A 27,623-nucleotide genomic window follows, 5' to 3' on the forward strand; every position below is an offset into this window, starting at 1 on the left:
GTATCCGGTGGCTTCTGTTCCCTGACCACAGGAAATGGGTCCCCAAGGGAGGAAGCCTGGGATAGGCTGGGAAGGATGGTTAAATTCAGGCCCCAACACCGTCCCGGCATTAATACACACACATATACACGTACACAAACACACACACAATATACCCCAGGAGGCAGCGATGGCCACCAAAGAACTGCAGAGTTGGAAGGGACCACAAAGACCCATCTAGTCCAACCCATTGCAATGCACGAATATTTTACCCAACGTAGGGCTCGAACCAACAACCCTGAGATTAAGAGTCTCGTGCTTGACCGACTAAGCTATCCTAGTTGCACTTGGAGGGCTTTAAAAACAGGATTAGATAAATACATAGAAAGAGTTATTGATAGCTGCAGGTGCGTAGCTAGGTAAATTGGTACCCGGGGGCAAAAAAAAATTGTCAGCCCCCCCCCAAGGCATGGGAAGGTCAGGTGGTACCTGGTGCGGAAAATTTCTTGTCAACCCCCCATTGACCCCCCTGCAAAAATGGTTTTACGTTATTTCATATTTTCTTACAAAGGAATAATAACAAGTAATAATAATAATAAACTTTTATTTATATCCCGCCCTCCCTGGCCAAAGTCGGGCTCAGGGTGGCTAACACCAGATACATAACATTGGTATAAAATCAAACAATAATTAAATTACCTCCTAAAAACCTCTCAAAGTCTAATTAGATGGTTTTCCACAGGGTTAGGGTTGGGAACAGTAAGTGTTCTCTGAACTGAAATTCCAGCCTTCATGACATAGGAAAACAGTCAAGTGAACAGCTATTTTGGTGGAGGAGGGTCCAGATATTAACCGATATGCATGAAATTTCATATATAGCTATATAATCCCTAGTATAGTAAGATAAGACCTTCGGAGCAGGCATTTAAAAAAAAATTCTTGCTAATTTGTCACCCCCTCCATTATGGAACCTGGGGCGGCCCGCCCCCCTCGCCCCCCCTTGCTATGCCCCTGGATAGCTGCTAGCCAGGACAGCTCTGGTTTGCCTTCATAGTTGAAGGCAGTGATGCTTCTGAATTGCTGGAAACGGCAGGAGGGGAGAGGGCTCTTGTGCCCAAGTCCTGCTTTGCCAGTTTCCCAGTAGGGCCTCTGGCGTGGCTGCTGTGAGAACAGGTTGCTGGACCATGTGGACTCTTCTGATGTCCTGATGTTCTTACATCACTCAGAACTGATCCTTATGGCCACTGGGTGGGGGAGGGGGTGGCACATCTGTGGCTAAATAAGCTGCCCAAGGATGAGCGCCAACAATCTGAACATTATAAAGAGGGTAGAGGAATTCCTTCTGGGTTGCTATTGGGAAGGTGATAGATGACCCTGTGAGAGAGGCAGGGAAGGGAACATCTTCTAGGGTGGAAGGCTGCGAGAAGAAAGGGAAGCTGCCATGGGAGAGCTGGGGGAGATTGACCTGAAAACACCAAGGTTAAATGATCCTCAAGGCCCCTTCCAAATCTACAATTCTATAGTTCTATGACTTTGCATTTTCTTCTCTTTTTTTCTCATTTAGATCAGTTTGGTTTTTTGTTTTTTTTTGTCGTACTGTATTATGACAAAGCTTCCATTTTAAAACAAATTATGGAAAAAAGAGAGGGTAGAAGAATTCCTTTTGGGGTGGTTGGGGGGGGGCAGAAGGACAAAGAGGAAACCCAGGTTTTGAACCAGGGCTCAATGACCCCGAACTTGCTTTCCGGGTCAAGCTGACACCTCTGAGCATGTGCAGAGTATAGCAACAGCCCTTGAGCCGCCAACCCCTCCCCACCCCAGAAGCAATCCTTTGCAAAACACTACCCACACAGAGAAAGGAGGGCACAGACAGGATAGGGCAGTCGCAAAAGCTTTACCTGAACGTAACAGTGGCTGGTCAGAGTTGGGCTTTGGGGAGAAATAATTCTAACAAGGCTGGAATGTTCAGATGAGGTCTCTTAAGGGAAATTAAAGAGCAGGAATCTTGTGCAAAGTTAATAGTCTGAATGTGCTTAACATGCACAGGTTTTTTTTTTTGTTTTTTTAGGGGCCTGGATATGCAAGTAGCAGCCTTGGGATGAAGGAGTTTAACTCTCTGAAGGTGCTAGTTGCATCTCAAGGGAAGATTCCCTGGGAGCTGCTGCAGCCTCTGTTGGAAATGCAAAGGCAAGCTTTGGAGAGGGAGCTATTGGCAGGGAGAGAACATAGTACCCATCCCCGCAGCAAGGCTGCTCAGGTTTTCTTTTGATTTTATGCCTAGTTGGGTCCTCCTAGAGTTTGGAAGGTGATTCCCTCTGCCCCTTCCCTGACCTTAGCAGGAAAAGAAGTTTGGGAGGAATCACAGAAGGCCTTTTCTGTAGGGGGCAAGCAGAAAGACAGAAGCAGACCACCTAGCTCAGGCCTCCCCAACCTGGGGTATTCCAGATGTTTTGGACTACAACTACAATGTTGTCTCAGTGGGCTGGTGGGACTTGCAGTCCAAAATATCTGGAAAGCCCCAGATTGGAGAAGGCTGGAAGTTTGATTGACAGCTGCCCAGCAGAGAACCCTCCTTTCTTGGGCTGCCTATCCGATGCCAATAATAAACAAGTGCCTTGCCGGATGCAGGAGAGCTGATGTGGGGGGGGGGGGTGTGGATCAGTCACCCCCTAGAAGTGCTTAGTAATAATAATAATAATTTATTATTTACATCCTGAACATGTGGCTGGGTTTCCCCAGCTGCTCTGGGCGACTCCCAACTGAATATTAAAAACATGACACAGCATTAAACATTAAAAACTTCCTTAAACAGGGCTGCCTTCAGATGTCTTCTAAAAGTAAGATAGTCGCTTATTTCCTTGACATCTGATGGGAGGGCGTTCCACAGGGCAGGCACCACTGCTGAGAAGGCCCTCTGCCTGCTTAGGCCGTTTGTCTCTGCTTGCATCTTTGTACGCAAAGTATTGCAAAAGTGCCCTGACTCTCCAGGTACCCCTCCTCAAAAAGAACGCAGATCCCAACAAGCAGAACTGACCCTGGACCTTCTTGCCACACAGCAGGGGCGTTGTTAGAGGTTGGACCTGGAGTTCTCGCAGCGAGCCCCGGGTCTCTTCACCCACCCACCCTTTTCAAAACTTCAAAAACTATTATTTGCTTATAGGAGACTGCAAAGCACAGCATGGCTGTGATGCTGCCCACTTCAGGGCCTCCGCCCTGTTCATTTCTAAGTGGGTAGAGCATGGGACCCAGGTGGTGCTGTGGTCTAAACCACAGAGCCTAGGGCTTGCTGATCAGAAGGTCGGTGGTTCAAATCCCCGCGACGGGGTGAGCTCCCGTTGCTCGGTCCCAGCTCCTGCCCACCTAGCAGTTTGAAAGCACGTCAAACTACAAGTAGATAAATAGGGACCGCTCCAGCGGGAAGGTAAACAGCGTTTCCGTGCGCTGCTCTGGTTCGCCGGAAGCGGCTTAGTCATACTGGCCACATGACCCGGAAGCTGTCTGCGGACAAACGCTGCCTCCCTCGGCCTATAGAGCGAGATGAGCGCCACAACCCCAGAGTTGGACACGACTGGACCTGGTGGTCAGGGGTCCCTTCACCTTTACCTAGAGCATGTTAATCTCAGGGTCATAGGTTAAAGCCCCAAATGGAGCAAAAGATTCCTGCATTGTAGGGGGGTTGGACTAGATGACCCTCGTGGTCCCTTCCAACCCTACAATTCTATGATTCTATATAAATTAAACATAGGCACACTTCATGCAAGTGTGTGCTTGAGTGGGGATATGATAGCAGGCTTGAAATATCTGGAGAGCTGTCACCGGGAAGACAGAGCAAGCTTGTTTTCTGCTGCTCCAGAGGGAAAGACCCCAACCAGTGGATTCAAATAACAAGAAAATAAATTCCAACTAAATATCAGGAATAGTTTCCGGGGGGCAAGAGCTGTTTGACAGTGGAACGGGCAACCTGGGAAGGGGGTGGACTCTCCTTCACTGGCGGTTTTTAAGCAGCGGTCAGATGGCCATCTGTTAAGGACTCCTTAGCTGTGATTCCTGCATTGCAGGGGGTTGGACTAGATAACTCTTGTGGTCCCGCCCAACTCTGCGATTCTATGATCCTGTGCCTTTAAATGCTTTGTAACTCTCTCACTGCCCCTGTCACAGCAGTTTCTGCTCTTCCCCCTTCCTCTCTCCAGATGTCAAAGCCATTTGCAATGCTCATGTCATGTTCGCCTCCCAAGGAGGCCAGAGGGGGTCACTCAGGGTCACACCAGGGATAGAAGGCACTGCCTTGTCCTGAGCCATCGACCAATGACCTGCCCAGCACAGCAAAGACTCCCTTGCACTTCCTCTTTTTCCTAACAGTCTTTATTTATGCATTCTCAGTAGTAAATACAGACTGACGGTCTAATTCAAAACAGCTCCCTCTTCCCCTCTGCCTCCTCCCCCATTCATTCCATATATACAGTGCTTTTTTCTGGAGGGATGCAGGGGTATACATACCCCTAAACATTTTGTGAATCTAAATTTGGCCTCATTGAGGGGCAGTACTTCAATATGAGTATGAAAATGTGAGTACCTCTAAACATTTTGTAAGAAAAAAAGCACTATATGTATATATATTGGGACGCAGGTGGCGCGGTGGTCTAAACCACAGAGCCTAGGGCTTGCTGATCAAAAGGTCAGCGTTTCGAATCCCCGTGACAGGGTGAGCTCCCGTTGTTTTGTCCCTGCTCCTGCCCACCTAGCAGTTCGAAAGCACGTCCAAGTGTAAGTAGATAAATAGGTACCGCTCCAGGCGGGAAGGTAAACGGCGTTTCCGTGCGCTGCTCTGGTTCGCCAGAAGCAGCTTAGTCATGCTGGCCACATGACCCGGAAGCTGTCTGCAGACAAATGCCGGCTCCTTCAGCCTATAGAGCGAGATGAGCACGCAACGCCAGAGTCGTCCGCGACTCGACCTAACGGTCAGGGGTCCCTTTACCTTTTTATATATATTCATTCCACAATGGTCTGCTGCTCTAATCAGCTGGGCTTCTGAGGCCGAGGAGGCTCTTCCCAAGAATTTCTTCCCTGATCCTGAAATTGAGATCCTGGGGGATGAACCTGAGGCCGCCTGGATGCAATGGCAGGGGCTCCGCCACAGAGATATGAGCCCAAGGCCACAAGTGGCAGGTCAAGGTCTCAGACCCAAAAAAGGAAAGATTGTGGGGTTTCACAAGTTCTTGCCTGGGCACAATCCACACCTCTCTCTTTCTCTCTCTCTCTCCCACACCCACACACAACCGTCCCTGATTGATTGATTGATTGATTGACTGATTGATTGATTGCAGTTACTACACCCTTTTCTCCAGACAGCTCAAGGTAGCAGCATACATGGTTCTCCCCTCTCTCCTCATTTAATCCCCCAAACAACAACCCTATGAGGTAGGGTTAGGCCGAGATGCAGGGAGTGGCCCCCAAGGTCACCCAGTGAGCATCATGGCCGAGTGGGGGACTTGAACCCTGGTCTCCCAGGTCCTGGTCTAACCACTGCACCGCACTGTCTCTCAGCTAGGGCTGCTTTGAGTCGGGCCCCGTCCCGATCCTGTCAGTATCATCAGGGGCTTACCGTGGATTTGTTCCGGGGCTCCCGCTGCAGAGAGAGCTGGTAGATCTCCTCTTCTGTCTGGTACTGATCCAGGGAGACCTGAGACACACACAAAGGAATGGGACTGTTTGAATGAATTTTTTTTTTTAAAAAAAAAACAAGGTTCAAGGGTAAACATCTGGTTGAGTTTAGAATGACTTCGTGAAGAGAAAAGGGAATGAATAGTGATTTATATTTTAAAAAATCAGATTTGAGATGATAAGGAAATACAGAAAGATAAAATGAGATTGAAACGTGTCGTGCGGTCGGTGGAAATCTTTATTTTGTGGTTATGTGAAGATGAACAAGGTGATGAGAAGAGGTTAGCTTAGTGTTGTTGTTTTTCCCTTCATTGCTGTTTTTCTTTTCTTCCTTTCTTTTTTCTTTTCTTTTCTATCCTTATTCTTGGATATGTGTTTGAATTAGCAAGATTTGGAATTTTTCTTTTATGCTTCTTTTTTGATGTGCTGTTATACTATGTTGTTACTATCAATATATATATATATATATATATTTAAAGCAAAGTCAGAGCTTGAGACTTGCTGTTTCCAATATTAGAGTTGTCCCCGTTTTGTATAGAAAATATTCTGTTTGGCGACTGACGTCAGTCCAGTCCACAGCTAGCCTTGAAAGTGCCACAAGACTTTCTGATTCTCCCTTTCCTGCTAGATCTGTTACAAACTTTCTCCAAAAACATCTAACTGCAAGGATGGGATCCCCACTGCTCAATGGAGGGTCCCCCTCACTAAATGGATCCAGGGTGCTTCAAGGGCTGCCTGAGCCCTTATATCCCAGCTCAGCCACTGATATCATCTGCAGGAGCATCATTGATCGTTCCCTCAGTTGGTGAGGTTCATCAGACAACAATGAGAAAAAAAGCATTTTGTACCACCAGACCAGACCAGTGGAACTCTCTGCTACTGGACATTCAGCAGGTTCCTTCTGTTTCAACCTTTTAAATGCCAACAGAAAACTTTTCTGGGCTTTTCTGGCCAGGTCCATGCAGGTAATTAAGAACATATTCTCCCACAATGGCTAACTGAAGTCTCTCTTTAACTTTCCTGCGGTTTTATTGTGTGGTCATCTAGCCCAACCCCCTGCAATGCAGGAATCTTTCACCCAACATGGGACTCGAACCCATAACTCAAAGATTAAGAGTCTCATGCTCTACTGACTGAGCTAAAATAAATAAACAAACAAACTTCGTCAAGGAAGTTTTGTAGGCCCCCACCCTGTTGCCTCAAATGCAACTAGGCTGTGTTGCGAAGTGAGACCCAGAGGTCACCGCGAGCAATCTGCATTCCTCCAAAATTGTGGGATGTAACATCACAAAAGCAGTCAAATACAACATTTCCTGTTTGCCCAGAGTAGACACACAGGGGAATGTTGCTCCAGCCAGGTAGACTTCCTGTCACACCTGGTCTGGAGCACCCTCCCCCTGTGTGACCAGATAGATGGGCATGACCCTGGCAGACCCCATAAAAGGACTGGTCACGCAGCCATCTTCCCTTCTTCTCTTCTGATGCTCTCACTTTCTTGACTATCTTGATGCTTTTGCTGTGTGCTGGCTCTCAGCCAGCAGCACATGGGCTCATTCCTCACAAGAGGATGAATCCACACCTTTCTCTGTAACTGTGACTAAAAGCTAAAGCCTGCCTTAAGGATCATTCAGTGAACTGAATGTAAGTCAGGCTTCCTCAACCTCGGCCCTCCAGATGTTTTGAGACTACAATTCCCAGCATCCCTGACCACTGGTCCTGCTAGCTAGGGATCATGGGAGTTGTAGGCCAAAAACATATGGAGGGCCAAGGCTGAGGAAGCCTGATGTAAGTAAAACTTATCATTACTTTTAAAGAAGACTGTTGTGTCATCATTGTTTTTAAGAGGGAACTAAAGGGGATTTAGGGACACGGGTGGCGCTGTGGGTTAAACCACAGAGCCTAGGGCTTGCTGATCAGAAGGTTGGCGGTTCGAATCCCCGCGAAGGGATAAGCTTCCGTTGCTCGGTCCCAGCTCCTGCCCACCTAGCAGTTCGAAAGCACATCAAAGTGCAAGTAGATAAATAGGTACCGCTCCAGCGGGAAGGTAAACGGCGTTTCCGTGTGATGCTCTGGTTCACCAGAAGCGGCTTAGTCATGCTGGTCACATGACTCAGAAGCTGTACGCCGGCTCCCTCGGCCAGTAACGCGAGATGAGCGCCGCAACCCCAGAGTTGGACACAACTGGACCTAATGGTCAGGGGTCCTTTTACCTTTAAAGGGGATTTACCAGGAACAATCCAATCTGGACAAGCCAGACTGGCTTGCTTAACTCAAGAGATTCAAAAGAACCTACCAACCAGCTTCCTGCTATGTACAAGGGAATGTGCTTTGCTACTAGCTCACTAGCGTGAGTGAAGAAGAAGAATATTTAATCAATATATCCTCTCCTACGATCCTCAACATTCCCACAAAAATGACCAAGTGTCTTGAAATCTGAAGTGGGGCACGGAAGAGATTGATGGGGAAAAGCAACCTCTCTAAGCAATGGCATTCCAGGACCCATCCAGGAGTGGAAACTGGGGGGACACCCAAGGGCAGGGCTTGCCCTCCACATGGGGGCAGAAGCAGAGCTTACCATGAGCAGGTTGAGGAGGTCGGGGTTGGCCTCGAAGGGCGGGCGGATGCTCTGAACCATGGCCAGCTCACTGAGGATGCTGAACAGCTGCTGCATCTTGTTCCCGTTGAGGCACTTGTGCGCCCGGTCCAGCCAGTCAGGGAGGGCCACGTGGACGGCCACCAGGTCCTTGAGGTGGACCCCCAGGATGGGGAACTTAAAGCCCACACACTCGGCAAAGCGCCGCCGGTAACGGCTGTAGTTCCCCACGGACGTCAGCAATTCTGTCAGTGACTCCCAGACCTGAGCAGGACAGGGGGAAGCAAAGACAACAACAGCCCCTTGAAGGAATCTGGAGGCGTGAAGGATGAGGAGGGGGCAGCCCTGCCTCCAAAGAAGCCCAGCTCTTCCCATGAGGGCTAGCCACTTGCTTCTTCCAAATGGTCGCTATTCAACCAACATACGGGCAAATGTAGATAAGGAACGTCAGAGGAAATGCCAGAGGTGTGGCGCTCTGAGGGCAGGGTGGTCCAACTTTTTCTACCAAGTGGACTGCAAGAGTACTTCAACATGGAACCTATACACTGTGGGGGTGGAGTGAAGCCAAAATTTGATTCTCCACCCCCAGCTCTTCTGCTGCCTTGCCAAAGCTGGCCAACTGATGCTGTGGGCTTTGGGAAGGAGGCATGAGGCTCTGGAAGGGTCCTAGAGCCTTCCCACCTCCTCCTGAAAGCTGGGAAAGCACTAACTAGGTTTTGGGAAGGAGACAGGAGGTCTCTAGGACCCTGCCAGAGCCCTCATGCCTCCTTCCCAAAGGCCAGCGCCTGGCTGACCCAGCCCCACAAAAGAAAGATAAGGGTGTCTTTGCACCAGAGGGGTGGGAGACAGAGTGGCAGGTCTTTAGGCAGCCCCACCCACGAAGACATCAGCTATGGTTTTCCCAGTAGTGATGTATGGAAGTGAGAGCTGGACCATAAAGAAGGCTGATTGCCGAAGAACTGATGCTTTTGAATTATGGTGCTAGAGGAGACTCTTGAGAGTCCCATGGACTGCAAGAAGATCAAACCTATCCATTCTTAAGGAAATCAGCCCTGAGTGCTCACTGGAAGGACAGATCCTGAAGCTGAGGCTCCAATACTTTGGCCACCTCATGAGAAGAGAAGACTCCCTGGAAAAGACCCTGATGTTGGGAAAGAAGGAGGGCACAAGGAGAAGGGGACGATTGAGGGACAGTGTTCTCGAAGCTACTAACATGAGTCTGACCAAACTGCGGGAGGCAGTGGAAGACAGGAGTGCCTGGCATGCTCTGGTCCATGGGGTCATGAAGAGTAGGACACGACTAAACAACAACAACAACCCACAGAGGATCTAAAACCCGAAGCATCAATCTGCTCCACACACCCTCTCATCTCCCTTTAAAGATGGGGGGGATGCAGACCTAGCCCAAGAGGGGGGGGGAGAGAATGAGCAGCAGCAAGAGAGGCAAGTGTGGAGCCTGCTGAGAGCCTCTTGCCAACAGATTCTGCAGCCCCTGTGAGCTCCTTACAGCCTGCCTCTCCCCTCAATGCAAAAAAGACCCCCACCACCTACCTTGGTGGTCTCCTGGCTCACGAAACTGTGGGTCTCCTTGAGGCGGGAGATGGAGCTGTGGCTGAGCCCCCCCACCACGGCCATCAGGGTGTTGAAATTCTGCAGCTGGAGGAGCCTCTGAGAACAGAAGGAGAGAAGTTGGGTGTGTGTGTTGAAGGACAAGGCAGGAGATGAAGAAATAGTGGGAAGGAGAGGGAGAAGCAGAGTCAACCCTCACCTCACAGTTTCAGCAGATGCAAATTGAAGAAAGACTTAACATTTCTAATCAAGATTCTTCTTCTCAGCAGCTTCCGTTTCTTTTTTAAAAAAAAGAACAAAGCAGGAGCTGCAACACAATGTTGCAGCGTGGAGGAACTCCCTCGTCCGGCTTCCAGCCACTCCATTCCACCCACCCAGGTTTTCATTCCAGCTTCAGAAGCCATCCAACATTCCGCACCCACTGAGCATGTTCATCTTCCTCATCCTCTGTTGATTGGGGGGGGGAGTCCCCCTAATTATTTTGTGCATGTGCTTCTGCAGAACTTGGGGCTCTCCAGAGCCTGCTGACCCCTCACTCATGTGTGCATTGCATGGCATGTGGGGGTGAGGGGACACTGGTGTTTGGGCCACATGTTACTTGGGAGAATAGACATTGCTATTAGGAAGGAAAAAATCTCTTAAAAAAACCAACAGATGAACAAGAAAAACACACATAGCCCACAGAGGCAAATTCCCCTTTTAACAGGAGTAACTGGATAGGTCACAGTGGGGGATATTTTTTTGGGAGGAGGGAGGTTCCCAGGAAAAAGTGGGGAGAGCAGGACTCCCTATCAGTTAGAGCAATTCAGGTATTTTAGCTGGGGAACCTCGTTTTTATTTAATCAGCACTATTTTATTTTATTTTTACTATTGGAAGAAACAGCCCTTAGAGAGGGTGGGGAGCAATGTTTTAAAATAACATCCCCTATGCCACAATTTCAAACAGCCCCCGCCCCTATTGTTGCCTCTGATTTGAAAAAGAAAAAATGAAAGCTCTGCAGCTGATACCTTCAGGCATTCGGAATTGTGCAAAGTAATCATGCCCAGCCACTCACTCCTTCTATTATTATTATTATTATTATTATTATTATTATTATTACTATTTCTTCATCATCATCATTTAAATTTATATCCCAACCTCGCAGACACTGGCCCAAGTGGGGGATTTGAACCTTGGCCTCCCAGGTCCCAGCCTGACACTCTAACCACTACACCCTGCTGGCTCTCTTCTGGAGTGGGGAGTCCCTGCTTCACCCCTACCGGAGGAACCTGATTTCCCAGCGTCCTAAGACATGCAGGGTCTCCCCCTCCCTGCAATCCCTAATCTCCTTGGGCCCTGCACTGCTGCCCAGAAACCCCAAATCAGGGGGAATCCATATGCAAAGTGCAGTTGCCGAAAGGCCGCTTGAGGGGAGCCCCAGGTCCCCTGGCTGCTCTTTGATGCCGGCTATAATCTGGAGCAGGCGGTTTTGTGCTGCTCCCGGATCACCTCCTGCCCCCTCCTCAATCTCTGAATGTATAAATAGATACTTATAGAGTCTCCCTTGTGCCCACTTTCTCTCTCTCTCTCTCCCTCTCTCCCCTCTTCAAAGAAAAACGACCTAGAAAAAAAGGTTGCTCTGAACTTCACACTGTCCAGCAGGGAGAGGCAAAGGACCAGCCGTTTTGATTAATTTAGCTGCCATCCCCACTAATTGAGGCTCAGGGCTCCAGGCGCTCACGCTTAGAAACCTTTGGGGAGGTTGCCGGGAGGCAAGGGGGCTGACGGGGCACTGCCAAGGAGCAGGAACAAGACCTGAGTCACATAACTGTAGAGTTGTAGAGTCCAGTCCAACCCCTCGCAATGGAGGAATCACAGCTGGGCTGATGTTTGTTTGTCTGTTTCAAGGGGAGCTCGGATTTGGACTTGGAAGAAACTTGGGCGGTAAATGCACCAGCTCGCGTTTGGTGCATAAAAATCAATGCGCCTGTCCTAATCTGGACTTGTCTGCAAAGTTCACAGTTCGGGTCCCCGCTGGGTTAGAGGGCTTTAGGAGTCGGGGTTATAAAATACAGGATCCGGGCTCTAGAACCTCTTAAGTAGGATGCTCAGGGATAGTGCAACACCTCAAGGACTGCCACACACACACCCATATAAACCGACCTGGACCCTGAGATCGTCCTCTGAAGCCCTTCTTTGTGTGCTTCCTCCATGTGAGGTCCAAAGGGTGGCAACACCAGAATGGCAGCTGGCTACGTTCAGGGCTTTGTTTGTTTGTTTGTTTGTTTGTTTTGAGAGGCTCAAAATCAAAAGCAGGTGACAATCTCAAGAGGGCTGAAGAAGGCGAGGAATTTCCGGGCGCCACTCTTTCTCACCTGGGCCACCATGACGAAGCGAGTGATAACCTGGGCTCGCTGCTGGGCAGTGGGCTTGCTGAGCACCATGAGCTGCACCCACTGGGAGACGCTGTTGAAGAGGGTGATGAAGCGCTCCAGGATGGGGTTGTCCACCGTGCAGCCATGCATGACGAAACTGTGGTAGTCTTGGAACTGGGGGCGGGGGTGGTGAGAGGGGAAAGCAGATCAGTTGAGGCCAAGGGAGGCCAGCTGTTTCAATGGTGCCCAGATATGGCCCAGAAAAGAAGCACTTCTGTTTTAAGAACACCAGCACAATCCTAGTGCGGCAACTAAGATTTTGTACCTGAGCCTGCATATTTCCTCCTCCCTCCCCAATCCATTTTCCTTTCATGTCGTGTCTTCTTCTTTTTTTTAAGGGACTCTTTTGTTTATACTGATTTGTAAGCTGCCCTAACGGGGTTTTATTTTCTCAACAGCACAATAAAAAATATTTTCGTTTAAATAATAAACACACGGTGATGCCTGAAATGATGGCACTTAGAGGATTAGGCTCTCAGTGGCTACTAGCCCTGATGGCCATGTTCCACTCCTGGAGGCAGGAAGCTTCTGCGGATAGTTGCTGCTGTTGACTCTCAGGTCCTTCTCTAGGGCATTTGGTTGGCCATTCTGAAAAAAAGGGGCTGATCCTGCTCCCAGGGTCATATGGGTATGGGGTAAGGACACTCCTGGCTCTGTGGAAAAGCCAAGACTGGTCTCAGATACCTGGATGGCCATTCCAGGGAAGGAGAGGTGGGTTGAGAAGCAGCACACCCCCAGGAGGCCATGGTGGTCACCAGCCTCAATGGCAATAAGGGAAGATGAGACAGATTCATGGAAGAGAGGGCTATTGAAGGCTGCTTGCCAGAGAAGCTATGATCTGCCTCCATGGTCAGAGGCAGTAATGCTTGCGGATGCCAGTTGCCGGAGACCACACAAGGAGAAAGGGCCCTTGTGCTCAAATCCTGCACGCAGGTTTCCTACGGGCACCCGGCTGGCCATCATGAGAACAAGATGCTTGCCTGGGTGGTCTGATCCAGCAGGCTCATCCTATGTAATACTGCAAAAAAATGGGCTGCTGCTTTAATTGGTCCGTAGTGCGTGTCCAGCGCAATGCTGCATCGGTTGTTGGATTGCTGCCTATGATGCTTTAAAGATTTTAAAGAATTTGGGCAGGGCTTCTTTTGAGCCAGATCTCACTGGGACTCAGTTCTGGCACCTCTCAAATGGGCACCATTGCCGTTCTAAGAGGTGTTTTTAGTGAGTTCCAGCACCTCCTTTTCTAGAAAAATAGCACTGGGTTGTTTTGGGGAGAAAATTCCGACAATTCAAGAATGGTCGATTAAATTAGTGGAATTCATGAATTTGGCTAAGATGACGGCAGCAATTCGAAATATATCCAAACAAAGATCTAAGGCTGAGTGGAAATATGTGGAAGACTATCTGAAAAAAGAAGGTTTAAGAACGGATTTGGTGATTTGCTTAGATTGAGATATATTTGGGGAGATTTATATTAAAATGTGAGCTATTTATTTAGTTATATATTTTTCAATCATTGTATAAGGTATAGCAAGTTTTGTTTCATTATTAAGGGAAGCAATATACAGACAATTGGAAGTCAATTTTTAATTGTTATTTATAATTCTTTGCTTTTTTCTGTGTGTTTTGTTTTTTCAAATATTATTTTTCGTGGATTATTATGTCTAGATTATATGCTTTTGGGGTTTTTTGTTTGTTGGTTGGTTGGTTTGTGTTGGTTGATTTGATATGGTTGTATTTTAGAAGTCTGAAATTAAATAAAGCTATTTTAAAATAAAATAATAAATAATAAATAATAAATAATAAATAATAAATAATAAATAATAAATAATAAATAATAAATAATAAATAATAAATAATAAATAATAAATAATAAATAATAAATAATAAATAATAAATAATAAATAATAAATAATAAATAATAAATAAAATAAAATAAAATAAAAAAGAGTGTTCATATTGTGTTTGGTGATGTTTATGTGCCACTTTCTCTCCTAAAAAGCAGGACATACATCAGTTAAACACCCGTGGCCCCACCCAGCAACACCCACACGTGAGGGGGGGGGACTCAGCCCCCGCCTCCATCACGGATCTCACCAGGATCTTGCTGAAGGAGTGGTACTCCAGGTGGGTGAGGTGCTCGGCCAGTTCCCCCGACTCCAAGTGGTCAAAGAGAAGGGATGTCTTGCGCTTCTTCTGGGCCACTGGCTGGCGCTGTGTGACTTGCCTCTTCCACTTGTAGGTGGGGCTGGAAGGGGGACGCAAGAGTTCAGCCTCTACCTGGGATGTGCAAAAGCAGAGGTGGGGACCAGCTGGCTCCTAAAGGGTACTAAGGACCCGCCTGGCTCCGAATCCCTGGCTCTCGGGGAGCTGCATGCCGTTGCCAAGTTTTTCAGATCTCAGCCTTAAAGTCCCACCATGAGACCGGTCCTGCAGCATGCAGAAAGTTTGCACACAACAGAGCTAAATGCAAGGCGAGGTTTTCCTCGGCTTCCATGAATTCCATTCCAAACCCCACAGAGGGAGCCACCACCAAGGAGGCCCTGCACTCCCAACTTGCTGAGCTCAGGGTTCCGGGGCATAACTCGGTGGATGTCGCACACCAGGAATGCAAGGCTCACAGCCTGAGGTTCGCACACCGAACCACACCACCACCTGCCAGAACTTAACCCAGGGAGGACCAGGGGGGACGACTGTTGTGGGGACCCCACACTGTTTACCTACACGCTCTCTATGTCAATGAGGCTGCTGTGACGTTGGTTCCCTTCCCGGCCCAGAAGCTCCTTCAGTTCCTTGATCTGCTCGGCCAGCTCTGGGTTTAGGTCGAATTCTGCTGGGAACGCTGAGATCCAGTATCTGCCAGAACCAGGAGTGACATGGTCAGTGGCAGAAGGGGGCAGCAGATTGTCTCCAAGCAAGGAGGGCAGAAGATTTGCAGCCACCTCTCCACCACCCAGCCCCACACCCAGGCAGCCCCCAAAGTCCAGACATGCTGCAGGGTCACATGGTTTTCACTGTGAACACCTTGCTTTGGGATGGGCCCAGAGTGGCTAGGGAAACCCAGCCAGATGGACAGGGTATAAATATTATTATTATTATTATTATTATTATTATTATTATTAAACCAATAGAACATCCATCCCGTGGGAACCACACCAGTATTGATAGGTTTTATTCATAAGGGAATGGAAAAGAAGAAGTAAATTTCAAAGAAAGTTTGTTGGCGAGTGCACTGTTCGGGTGCAATGTCATTTGCAGTGTGAACAGTTATTTTCTCAGTTACGCTTCAACTGTGAGGAACTTTCAAAACAGGAAGTCTCCTGCCTGACGTCTAAACTAAGACTCCCACCTGCCCCTCCCTGCCGGGTCCCAGGCCCACTGTAATAAGAATTTTAAGTTACAGGTAGGTAGCCGTGTTGGTCTGCCATAGTCAAAACAAAATAAGGCATTATCATATAAACTGGCATGCAGGAGAAAAAACAACACTCTCAGATTTTTGTTGAAATCTGTTGGAGACCGCCTTTTTCTGTGATGTAGGTATGATGTATCTGAGAAGTGGTCCTGGGATACACCTCTTCTGTGATGTACCTGCATGCTTCTGGGGGTGGTCTTGAACGGCAGCGTGGGCAATTTCAAATTTCTATATAAGGGCAGGCGCTCCTTTGTTCTAGGTCTTTCCCCCACTCTCCTGTGTGTGGGGCAAACACCCTGTTGCAACAGCCTTAATAAAGATCAAGCTTACTAGCTGCTTTGCTTCTAAATATTCTCTGGTTGGCCTCTGTTAATTACCGGCACTCCTACAGATAGAGACTCTACGAGGGCTCTTGTGTACCCCATAAGGAAATAAGGGCAGATGATTTTGTTTACAAAAACCCCAGCGGCTTCCTAAACTGAAAAACCCCAAATGTTACTTCCCCAACCTCCCACTCCCCAAAATGTCCAAACTATCCCCTCATTTTCTCTCCACAGCAGCCTTCCCACAGACCAGACCACCCTCCCTGCTCCAGCACTTACCGGACCAAGTGGCAAGTCTTGACTTGCAGAGAGCTGTTTTCTGACCCGCGAGACTCCTGGTAAGTTCAGGACAGAGTTAAGGAGCAAAAGGGAAAGAGGGAGGAACTGTGTTGTGGGGAATGGGGGGGGGGAAATGGGGGTGTTTTAAAATGCAAACTATCCAATAGGTAAAGTAGAGCAAAGGTTTTGTGCTGCAGCTGCATCCAAGCTATTAAAATTATGATCGCAAAAAATATCAGTTTAATGATGTCCCCCAAGGCAGTCGCACTTCCTGCATGAAACTTGTACTTCATGTGAGGTTTCAGTCTTCATGCATGGAACTCGGTTTTGTCAGCAACCAGGCCTCTATTAAAAAGAACGTATCCCATCCTGCCACTGTTGTGGTTTATAAGTGCGAAGAAGAAAGCACAAAAAATAATACGGAGAAAAGGATCCAGGACATAAAGAGAACAACTATACACAAAAGGAAGAAAAGCTGATGCAACAAGGGCCTGGCAATGGGTAATTCTGGAGAGATTTGGGTAAGGTTGTTAAGGGTGCTGGGAATTGTAGTTCTGAGAGGAAAACTACAATTCCCAGAATTCTTCGCTGGGAATCTAAAGGCGCTTTAGACGTATGGTACGTAACACAGTCCCCGTTCCACTGCGGAGAGCGCAACTAACTACTTTTTTCATCCTTGGGAGGGTAGGGGCCAGAAGGCAGGTGCCCACTCATCCCACATTCCCCTTGTCCCCTTCACCACCCTGCTTGAATACATCGAAAATAACAGCCTGGTCCAGTACCCTCAAGCTGCCTGGTTTTTTTTTCGGCGGTGGGGATTCTGAGTGATCCATATGTCTTAAGTCATTTGCTACCCCTGCACTAAGTGCCTTTGTTGTAAGAATTTAAGGACCTTAAATTCTTACAACACCTTCTGGACAATATGGGACTCCAGTACCCATCACCCACCCAGGAAGCAGGACTATGCTGCCTGGAACAGACGGGAGCTGCAGTTCAAAGCACCTGGCGAGCACCAGGTCGGGAAAACCTAGCGCAAGACATTTGGGGAAGGAAGCGATGCTGCTGGCTGGGTGTGGGGATTGTGCCTGGCGGGCTAAGGAAGGATATATCTGAAGCAACTTGGCGGCCAGCTCCGAGGAAGGGATGTACCAGGGGTGCATCATGAGAAACATGCGGACCAGCTGGGGGTCTCGAACTTTGCCCTCATCGTCTGCAAAAAGAAGAAGAAATGCAAGTCAGAGCCAGTCCCTCCTGGGAATTTAACAACAACATCCTTCATTGGAGTTTTTTAAGCATTGGTCGGTTGGGGATTCTTTAGCTGTGACTGCTGCCTTGCGGGGGGTTAGACTGGATGACCCTTGGGGGTCCCTTCCAACTCTACAATTCTACGATTCTAGGATTTCCCGCTTTGCCTCTTGCTCCACAGGGCCACAGCCACAAAGCCCACCCACCCCCCACTCTGCCCTCCCTCCATCACACGCTGCGCACTGTAAGGATGGCCAACATGGCGACCTCCAAATCTTTCGGACTTCCAACTCCCAGCAGTCCCAACCACTATGTCTGGTGGTCAGCGTTGATGGGAGTTGTATTCCAAAGTGTAAGAACTTAGGAGGAGCCTGCTGGAGCTGGGCATTGGCCCATCTAGTCCAGCTTCCTCATCTCACATTTGGCCAACCAGGGCCCTATCCCACCATCCCACCCCCCACCCCCGTGGGAAACCCAGAAGCAGGAACTGAGCACAACAGCCACTGGCAAAGGCAATGCCTTTTGGGTACTTTGTGGGACATTCCTCTGTCAAATGAGGTTTGCCGCACCGCCACTGCTCCCCCCCCCCCAAGCACTGCCGCTTTAAGGTTTCAGGAGACAAGTGAAAAGGCCTTTGCCTAAATATATATTCCCCTGCTCAATTTGAAAGCTTTTGAAAGGTTTTACTGCTGCCCACCCCAAAGTAATTTTGTTAATGTGATGGCCTTTTTAGGAGAGTTTTGCTGATGCTTGCTGCCTTGGATCCCTTTTGGAACAAAGGCAGCTTCTAATAATGTTTACAATCATAGATAAACACACACCCTTCAGTTCAGACCACTCAGGAGCTCAGCTTCAAATAAGGAAGTGGGATCAAAGACCATCCAAAGAGCCCTGGAGCAGGAGCAGCAGCAGCTGCATCAGGTCAAAGGAGGTCGTCTGGTCCAGCATCCTCTTTCCCAGGAAGTAGGAGGGACATGATGGGCACAGTTGCCCTTTCCTGCTTATCCTCTTCTGAGGCTCTGGTGCTGGAAGGCTTATGCAGCACAATCACATCTTACGCGCATGTAACTTGAGCGATTTCAACCGCACGCGATTGAGGGCTGGCCGGTTGAAACTACACAAATTAAATGCATGCACACCACAGAGCTTCAAAGCTCCTTTTTGCGCCCGGTTTTCCCAGCGTGGAAAGCGCTTTTCATTTTCCAATACAATTTTTACCGAATTTCCAATTTTTTTACAAATTAACTTCAAATCAAATAGTTGCATCGTTTCATGCATTGACTTCCCACCCCGACCCTCCACAGTGTTTTTACTCCTTTATACTGCATTCTCAAATTCTCTTCTATTACCAATACCCCTGAAATATTTTTATCCTTTTTCTTCTGCTGCCCCTATCTCGTATCCTGCCCACGATTTCATTTGTTTGCAGTGCTTGTCCAAAGAAGCAAAAAAAAAGGGCCTCCATTCTTCTGTAAAAAGCTTGTCATTTGGATCTCTTAATATTGCTGCCAGCTTGGCCATTTACGCATAGTCCATAACTTTTAAAAGCCATTCCTATTTTTCCAACTCTGCCTTGCTTACCTGGCAAGGCCCACTCAGCACAGGGACTCTGGGATACTCTCGAGTCACGAAATCTCACGGGGCCATCCCCATACTTCCAGAGTCAGTACACCAATGCAATGCAGGACAGGAGCATGTGCTTTTGAGCATCGCCAGGCCAAGAAAACCACTGCCCCACCTCCTGAGGCCTCAGTCATTCGTCCCTTCCCTGCCTCTCCTGCTCCTCCTCACCAAAGGCCTCGATGCAGCCCTGCAGAAGCTCGTCCACTGTGCACCCCTTTTCCAGGTCCAGAGTCTCAGACATCGTGGCTCCCGCCGGATCCCCTTCGCTCGCGAAAGACACCACACGGCCACCAGCGGGTCGCTATCCCCAGGGAGCGGGGCAAAAACCTGAAAAGAGAGAAGGATAGAGGTTCCAGACATCTCTGAGGTTACAAAGGAGCGTGTGCTCTCCCTCCCTCAGGGCTCGGCCTGGGGGGAAGTGGGTGCAGGAGCCCAGAGGGGGTTCCTCTCCCCAGATTAATAGCATGCCGGGTTACTGGGTCACTATTAGCACATCAACCAAGAGGCTTGAGATCAGCTTGCCTGATGGGCAGCCTGCCCAAGGCTTACAATTGGCAGCAAGGAAGAGGAGGAGGCTCTGCTCCCAGATCTGTCATAAAGACCCAGCAGACCAGCAGACATGATAGGCAGGGTCTTTCTAGTTCTGGCCCCTGTACATAGAACCCTCCCCCCCCCCAAGAAGCGCTAGGTTAGGTTTTGAACAAACAAAGCCAGTGTGGTGTAGTGGTTAAGAGTGGTAGACTCGTAATCTGGTGAACCAGGTTCGCTTCCCCGCTCCTCCACATGCAGCTGCTGGGTGACCTTGGGCTAGTCACACTTCTTTGAAGTCTCTCAGCCCCACTCACCTCACAGAGTGTTTGTTGTGGGGAAAGAAGGGAAAAGGAGATTGTTAGCCACTTTGAGACTCCTTCAGGTATAGTAGTGAAAAGCGGGATATCAAATCCAAACTCTTCTTCTTCTTCTTCTTAAAATGTTACTTTCTTCCAACTGCATTCTATTAAAAGGTAGCGTATTAAACTGCCTTCGTCTCCAGCTCTTTCGGGGTCTGTTTGTTTGTTTTTCTAACCGAATTGCTTTATTTGTATTTTAATTTTCGTTTTAGGGTTTCCATTCTCTTTTTCCACCTGCTTTGAGTACACTTTGCCCTGAAAGGTGGGATCTCCGTAATTTCAAATTGACCAATAAATCAATAAAATGGCAGGCCAGCCGGTGTGATAAGCTGGAGGGTGCAAAAAAAAGACACGTGGTCACCATCGTGGTTTGGTTGTGGGAATGGCAGCCAGCTGAGAATGGCACTTTCTGCTTTTGCTCTGGGATGCCAACGTTTCCTTATCTCCCAGCCTACATTGTGTCTCCTAGTCATGGCTTCTCTCTCTCTTTCTCCCCACCACCCAAATGCCGTGAGGACTGTCTTGCTGGATCAGGCCGTGCCCACCTACCCCAGCATACTGCCTCCAACAGCGGAAAGCCTATTGCTCCAGAGAGCTCTGCAAGTCGGGCCCTGAAGGCAACACAGGAGCCCCCCCCCCTCTCCCGAAGCATTCAAAACAGCCTCCTGAGGACTAGCTGCTTTGGGGACCCCCTCCAGGAAGTGCTTAGCGTCATCTCAGAATAGCAACGTGGGAGAGGAAGCAGTGTTTGAGAGCAGGCGAGAGGATGGAGAAAGCCGTTGGGTTGAGTTTCTTCCACCCACAGAAGATGTCAGAATCATACTCCACTACTTTTGAGTGGGGGCTGCTCTTGCTGGGGCAGATTACATAATAATTGTTTCTTTGAAGAAGGGAACTGGGTGACTTGTCATTTGCTTCATCCTCATCCTTAACGATGCACTGAACTCAAATGTTATCTCCGGCGTGTTGCAGTGGCTCGCTGCTGAATTTCCCCAGCCTTGGGGTACATATTTGGTTCTGCAACAGGGGTGGGGAACTGAGGTGGGGGCTGGGCTCCAGCTTTCGTGGTACTAGAACTCCCTATCGCCCTATGCTGGCTTCTGGGCAAGGCTGGATTAACGATTAAGCAAAATAAGCATGTGCTTAAGGTGGACACGACAGAGAGTTTCCATTGCCACCAGACTTGCTACTGAACAAAAATAAACATTATTTCTACAAATATAGAGAAATAAACATTATTTTCCATCTTACGGTACGTTTCATTTCATTCTGAAAAATAAAATTTCATTTGATGGTTTATTCTCGTTTATAATTTGAATTCTGAACTTCAGACAGTGCTTCCCAAACTTGGGTCCCCAGTTGTTTTTGGACTACAATTCCCATCATCCCTGACCACTGGTCCTGCTAGTTAGGGGTGATGGGAGTTGTAGTCCAGAAACAGCTGGAGACCCAAGTTTGGGAAACCCTGACTTAGGGCCTCTAAAGGTCTTAAAATCTGGCCCTGCCGATGGGAGTTGGAGCCTGGAAGCATCCAGAAGATGGCAGGTTTCCAATCCTCGTTCCAGGGAGGATCTCCACTTGACAGACCACAAGCAATAAATTTGGGATTTAAACATTCCCCCTACGATGCCCTTCTTATTGCACATTCATTTGTGCTCGCAATGCTGTCAGGGCAGTCACATACCATCCCACTTTTGACACTTTGTGACGCGGGTTGCGCTGTGGTCTAAACCACTGAGCCTCTTGGGCTTGCCGATCAGAATGTTGGTGGTTCGAATCCCTGCAATGGAGTGAGCTCCCGTTGCTCTGTCCCAGCTCCTGCCAACCTAGCAGTTTGAAAGCACACCAGCGCAAGTAGATAAATAGGTACCGCTGCGGCGGGAAGATAAACGGTGTTTCTGTGCACTCTGGTTTCCGTCACGGTGTCCTGTTGAACCAGAAGCGGTTTAGTCATGCTGGCCACATGACCCAGAAAGCACCGCAACCCCAGAGTCGCCTTTGATCGAACTTAACTGTCCAGGGGTCCCTTACCTTTTTTTTTTTTTTTTACTTTTTACTTCTTGCACCTGCAAAGGTTTTGGGGTGATCACACTGCCTCACTTCCAGGTGGTGCACACCCCAAACCTTCCTGCTGAAAACCCGTAACTTTTTACAACACAAATTGTTCTGCTTTATCTTTGTCCTACTTGTATTGTGCTACACACACACACACACACACATCTCCAACTCCAAGAGCAGAGAAAAAGACCCAGCACTCCTGGCTCTGAGCAGGGCCTCTCTGCCTCCTTTTGGACATCTGAACCCAAGCCAAGCAATCTTCAGTCCCCTGGAGAAATGCTGGACCACAATCCCCTCTTGCTGCTGCCTCTCCATTCAGGAGGAAACAAGGCGACGCACAGCTGGGGTGGGGAATTCATTTCCTCAGCCCTCCTCCTCTTCCTCCTGCTGCTGCAAATGGGCAGGAGCAGAAAAGGACGGGGTCTCCTTGGGGGATGATGCCACAAAGTCACTACTGCCCCCCTCCCCAAGCACATTCTCTCGCCTGTCCATCCTGCTGCCACCCTCCTCCTCCTCGTCCCAAGCAAGGGAAAGAAGCAAGGAATGTTGGAAAGGCACACTGGGCTCCAGAGCTTCTGCCAAGGGATGACTCAGGGCTGGCAGCTGATTTTAGACAGGCCCCTCCGCTGCCTGGGAATTCCAACCGGCCTCTCTCAGCGGCTCTTGTCCCTGGAAACGCCAGGCCTAAACAGAGAGTCTTCAGCTCATGGCTGCCCAGAGAAAAGAGCTCAGTTGTAGGCTGCGAAACTTAAGAACCTAAAAAAAGCCTGATGGATCGGGCCAGTGTCCTTATCTAACCCAGACTCCTGTTTTCACAGTGGACCACCAGGTGCCTGCAGGGAGCCCACAAGCACCAGACCACTCTCCCACCCTGTGTTTTGCAGCAAGTGGCAATCAGAACCATCCCCGCCTCCAACTGCAGAGGGAGTGCATAGCCATTGACAGCCTGTCCCTCCATGAATTTGCTCAGTCCTCTTTTAAAGCCAAGTTGGTGCCCATCACGGTCTCTGGTGGCAGGGAGTTCCATTTACAGGTGGGTAGCCGTGTTGGTCTGCCATAGTCGAAACAAAATAGAAAATTCTTTCCAGTAGCACCTTAGAGACCAACTGAGTTTGTTCTTGGTATGAGCTTTCGTGTGCATGCACACTTCTTCAGATACACCGAAACAGAAGTCACCAGATCCTTAAATATAGTGAGGGAGTGGGGAGGGGTATTACTCAGAAGGGTGGTGGGAATGGGTGATCAGCTGATAGGTGTGAAAAACCTGTTGACGACTCTTAACGGCTGCAATTAGTCTTGCAGGGAAAGGCAAGGGGTGAGATGGCTAAAGATAGCTTTGTTATGTATAATGAGATAAGAATCCAATGTCTTTGTTCAGACCAGGTTTCTCCATGGTTTTAAGTTTGGTGATTAGTTGCAATTCAGCCACTTCTCTTTCCAGTCTATTTCTGAAATTCCTTTGTATTAAGACAGCTACTTTGAGATCTTTTATAGAATGTCCTGGGAGATTGAAGTGTTCTCCTACTGGTTTCTCTGTCTTGTGATTCCTGATATCAGATTTATGTCCATTTATCCTTTGGCGTAGGGTTTGGCCTGTTTGTCCAATATAGAGAGCTGAAGGGCACTGTTGGCATTTGATTGCATACACAATGTTGGAAGATGAGCAATTAAATAGTCCTGAGATGGTATGTTTGTTGTTGTTGTTGGAGTTCCATTGTTTAAGAAGCTTCACCAGCCCCAGACAACAGACCGTCACACCAACACACCCAAACGCAACGCACTCATCCCTCTCAATGTGGTGTGGTGGTCAGAGTGTCCGGCTAAGGGCCCGGGAGACCAGGAGGGTTCAAAGCTTCACTCGGCCATGAAATTCACGGGGTGACCTTGGGCCAGTCGCTATCTGCTACCCTAACCTACCTCGCAGGGCTGATTATAGAGGGTAAAATGGAGAGAGGGAGAACCGTGAGCATCGCCTTGAGTTCCTTAAAGGAAAATAAGGAGACGTGGAAATGTAATGAATAGATAAGCATGGCTAATACAAGAAAAAAAAATTAGACTTTTAAGTGTTTAAAACAGAGCCTGGATAGCTCAGCTGGTTAGAGTGTGGTGCTGAAAATGTCAAGGTTGCGGGGAGCTGACACAGTTGTACACCCCCCCCCAAGACAAGAACTAAGAAACTTCCCTTGCCGTCTTAGCTCAGTTCTGTATCTACACGGACTGGCAGCAGCTTAGACAAGGAGTCTCTCCCAGCCCTGCCTGAAGATGCCAGGACTTGAACCTGGGACCGTCCGCACGCAGAGCAGGTGCTCAACCACTGAGCTACAGCCTGACTTTGGCTGCATTCTGAAAACATGCTGCTCCCTTTCTCTTGCTAATCTATTGAGCTGTATCACTAAGGCCTTAGGAACATAGGAAGTTGCCCTATACTGAATCAGACCCCCGACCCCCCCCCCCCCCCGCTATCCCTCTAGCTCAGTATCATCCACCACTGGCTGGCAGGAGCTCTCCAAGGTTTTAGGCAAGGGTCTCTCCCAGCCCTGCCTGCAGATGCCAGCAGAGACTGAACTCTGGCCGCAGGGATTTGTTGCGTTGAGTACCGGAACTGAAGTGTGCTCACACAACAGTGCTCTCATTTCCACAAGCGATCTTCATTTTGGCAGGTTAACTGAGGGCGGCATCGCTCTACTGTTGCTTTGTTTAAACCACCGGGAGTCAGAAATATTTGCAAATCACAGAGAGCAGGCAATAGATCCAATAGATCTTTCTCCTTCTGACAACCCCTGGTGTAGAGTGTTTGGAAAGTTTGGAAGCCTGTTTAGCCTGGGTAAAAGAAGTCTTTGGGGTGGGTGAGGGGATGCACAGAAGCCCCTTACAAATCCCAGTAGGGCTTTCCTCACCATCAAGAGGGGGCTCCCAACAAAATATTTAAAAAACAAACAAACAGTAAAACATCAACCATTAATAACTTCCCTGAAGAGGGCTGCCTTCAGATGTCTTCTAAAAGTCAAATAGTTGTTTATCTGTTTGACATCTGATGGGAGGGTGTTCCACAGGGTGGGTGCCACTGCCAAGAAGGCCCTCTAGATTTCTGTTGAATGTTAGGGGGCACTTCTCAGTGGAAAAAGCAGTTCAGCAGTGGAACTAACAACCTTGGTGCAGAGAGAGGGATGGAAGGTGAGCTCTCCCTCCCTGAGGATTTCAAGCTGTGTCTTCACAACCACCTGTCAGGGATGCTTAAACTCTGGATTACCTCCATGGACCAGCCAGAGGGCTGGCCTGGATGGCCTTGAAGACCCCATCTACAAACTCTCTGCTTGCAGGATGCTGTGAAACCCAGGTTCAAATCCCCACTCAGCCACGTCCCTCTCTGGGCTAGTCATTCTCTTTCGGCCCAGCCTACCCTGCAGGGTTGTTGTGCGTGGGGAAGAGGCCCCCCAGGCTTGTGAGCTGGAAGTTGTTCAAGCAGAGAGGCGGGAAAGCATCTGCTGCTCCTTCCCCCAGCAGGGAGTTCTCCAGCGCAGCGCCCAGAATCCCGGCGTGGAGTAAGGAATGTCTTTATGTCGTAGAAGGAGATTATTATTAATCTTTTGAGACAGGCCTTTGTGCTCGGAAATGGTGGGTTGGCGTTTTTTTGCTGGCGGAGTTATTTTTAGGCAAGTTTTGCTCAAAAGCCAGGCAGGAGCGCCAGGAGCTGAGAGATGGCACGGCAGGCCAGGTCGGTTGGCTTCAGCAGGGGCGCTGCTTCAAGAGAGGCACAGCCCTTCAGACCCCACATCTCAGGGTCTCTCCCGTCCCCTCCTGATTCCTGCAAACTGATTTCATTTTCTCTTCCCATCCCGCACCCCCCCCCCACACACTCCATTCACCGCACCTCCAACGCCTTGCATACCCAAAGGCCTCCTTGCAAAATTGCATGTTGCAAAATGCCATTTCCCAACAGCCGCCCTCGAGAGCAGGGTAAATATATTGACAGCAGATTGTCTGAGTGGCACAAACATTTATCAACACGCGCAGCTGCTGCTGTTGCTGATTTTGCACACACACAAAAGGCGAGCGGGGAGAGATAGACAGCGCAAGCCCCGGTGCTGCAGAGGGGGGCGCGCACAAAGGCAAGCCCACTCCCCGGGCTCTGCAATCCAAAGCCTCCGCGCAGGGCGGGAGTGGGAGGTGGGGGTGGAATGCAAGTTTGCCCTCTGCACACAACCTGCGCATCACCTCCCCACAGGGCTCCTGCCACCGCAAACCCGCACACACAAAGACACACATACACACGCTGCCTCGGCGCACAGGCGAGGCGCCACCGTTTCGCTGCTGCTTTGCATGCACGGCGGGCGCCCACGGCAGGTGCAGCCCCGCTGCCACGCAAGGGCCACACACCAGGCGACACCCCCCCCCCAACTCGTGATGCACCGAGGGGCCACAGCGCCCTTCCCCGAGCCCCGCTGAGCCCAAAGAACTGGTGGATCCACATGTCCTGTCTTCTGCCCTCCCCATGGATGGAAGGCTGAAGCGGGCTGCGACAGCTGCCCTGCAAGCGCAGGGGAAATGCTGCACGGTGTGGGGGGGGGGGCATGCGGGGAGCGCAAAGGTGCACTTTGCATGGCCCTCAAATCGAGCGAAGGCACCCAGGCGGAGGAATGGGAGCTGCAAGGCAGGTGATCTCCCCCTTTCATTTGGGCAACGGGGTGGGGGGAGGTGACCCCAAACCTCTTCCCTCCCACCCCCCACTTCCATGCAGAAAGGGTGACAGAGAGAGAGGCTTAACTTCTTTCTAAAACCTGCCTACACTTGGACACCGCCCCTTCTGGGAAGCGCAGGTGCTGCGGATGGGCTGCCAAGGGAAAGGCACTCTGCACGCACGCAGAGGCACTCTCTCCGCCTGATCAGGTGCCTCCTCGGGGCTCTCGCGTCCCACCTTTCCCAAGAATAGTGCTGGGGCAAAAGTAATGCCTCCCCCCGCCACCAGCTAGACTTCCCAGGAGACTGGAGAGAGTGGAGGCGCGCACTCAGTACATGCCCAGAGGTGCTCTCGTCGCGGGGCTGCAACGAAAGGTCCGCGCTGACCTCTAGCAGAATGGCCCGGGGAACGACTCCCTCGGCAGGAGAAGCGACTCTTGCGCTCTCCTGGCCAGGCTAGCGGCGGCGGCGGCGGCGGCGGCACTCACCGTGGCTTCGGGCGGCTCCAGCCCGCTGGCGCTGCGCTCCGACGGCCGCTCAGTCCGGCTGCGGCGGCGCTGCCTTTGCCTTTGCCTCGGCGTACGCAAAACGCAGCCGCGTCTCGCCACCGGAGGGAGGGCGGGGACGGAAGGAGGGAGGGAGGGGAGAGCGAGGCAGCGGGGAGAGGACCAGCCCAGCGCCCTCCCGCCGCCTCGGACGCCCCTCGCTCCGGCCTCGGACCGCCCGCTCGCTTGCCTCTCTGACCGAGAACGCACGGAGGAAGGGATCAGGTCTGCTCAGACAGAAACAGAGCAAAACGGGGGGGGGGGGGAGGGAATACAGAAAGAGGATCCCCCGCAAGCTCCGCGCGCGCCCCCGCCCGGTGGTCGTGGCTTCTTGGACCCCGAATCTGCTTCTCACCT

General features: G+C 49.8%; 1 protein-coding gene across 1 annotated transcript in view; it reads right to left on the reverse strand.

Moving 5' to 3' along the window:
- RASGRP2 (RAS guanyl releasing protein 2) overlaps positions 1–27,358 on the reverse strand; it is a 40,934-nt gene extending 13,576 nt beyond the window's left edge. Inside the window, exons 1-10 of the mRNA XM_033174815.1 lie at positions 27,210–27,358; positions 19,265–19,423; positions 17,336–17,438; positions 16,229–16,291; positions 14,939–15,070; positions 14,312–14,462; positions 12,158–12,331; positions 9,785–9,901; positions 8,216–8,497; positions 5,582–5,659 (exon numbers count right to left, since the gene is read on the reverse strand). Of these exons, the coding sequence (XP_033030706.1) occupies positions 5,582–5,659; positions 8,216–8,497; positions 9,785–9,901; positions 12,158–12,331; positions 14,312–14,462; positions 14,939–15,070; positions 16,229–16,291; positions 17,336–17,438; positions 19,265–19,337 (1,173 nt within the window). The 5' untranslated portion in view covers positions 19,338–19,423; positions 27,210–27,358. The remainder of the gene's footprint in view (positions 1–5,581; positions 5,660–8,215; positions 8,498–9,784; positions 9,902–12,157; positions 12,332–14,311; positions 14,463–14,938; positions 15,071–16,228; positions 16,292–17,335; positions 17,439–19,264; positions 19,424–27,209) is intronic.
- Positions 27,359–27,623: the final 265 nt, after the last annotated feature.

The sequence above is a fragment of the Lacerta agilis genome, chromosome 17, assembly GCF_009819535.1.
Source record: "Lacerta agilis isolate rLacAgi1 chromosome 17, rLacAgi1.pri, whole genome shotgun sequence".
In the NCBI taxonomy this organism is placed as follows: Eukaryota; Metazoa; Chordata; class Lepidosauria; order Squamata; family Lacertidae; genus Lacerta; species Lacerta agilis.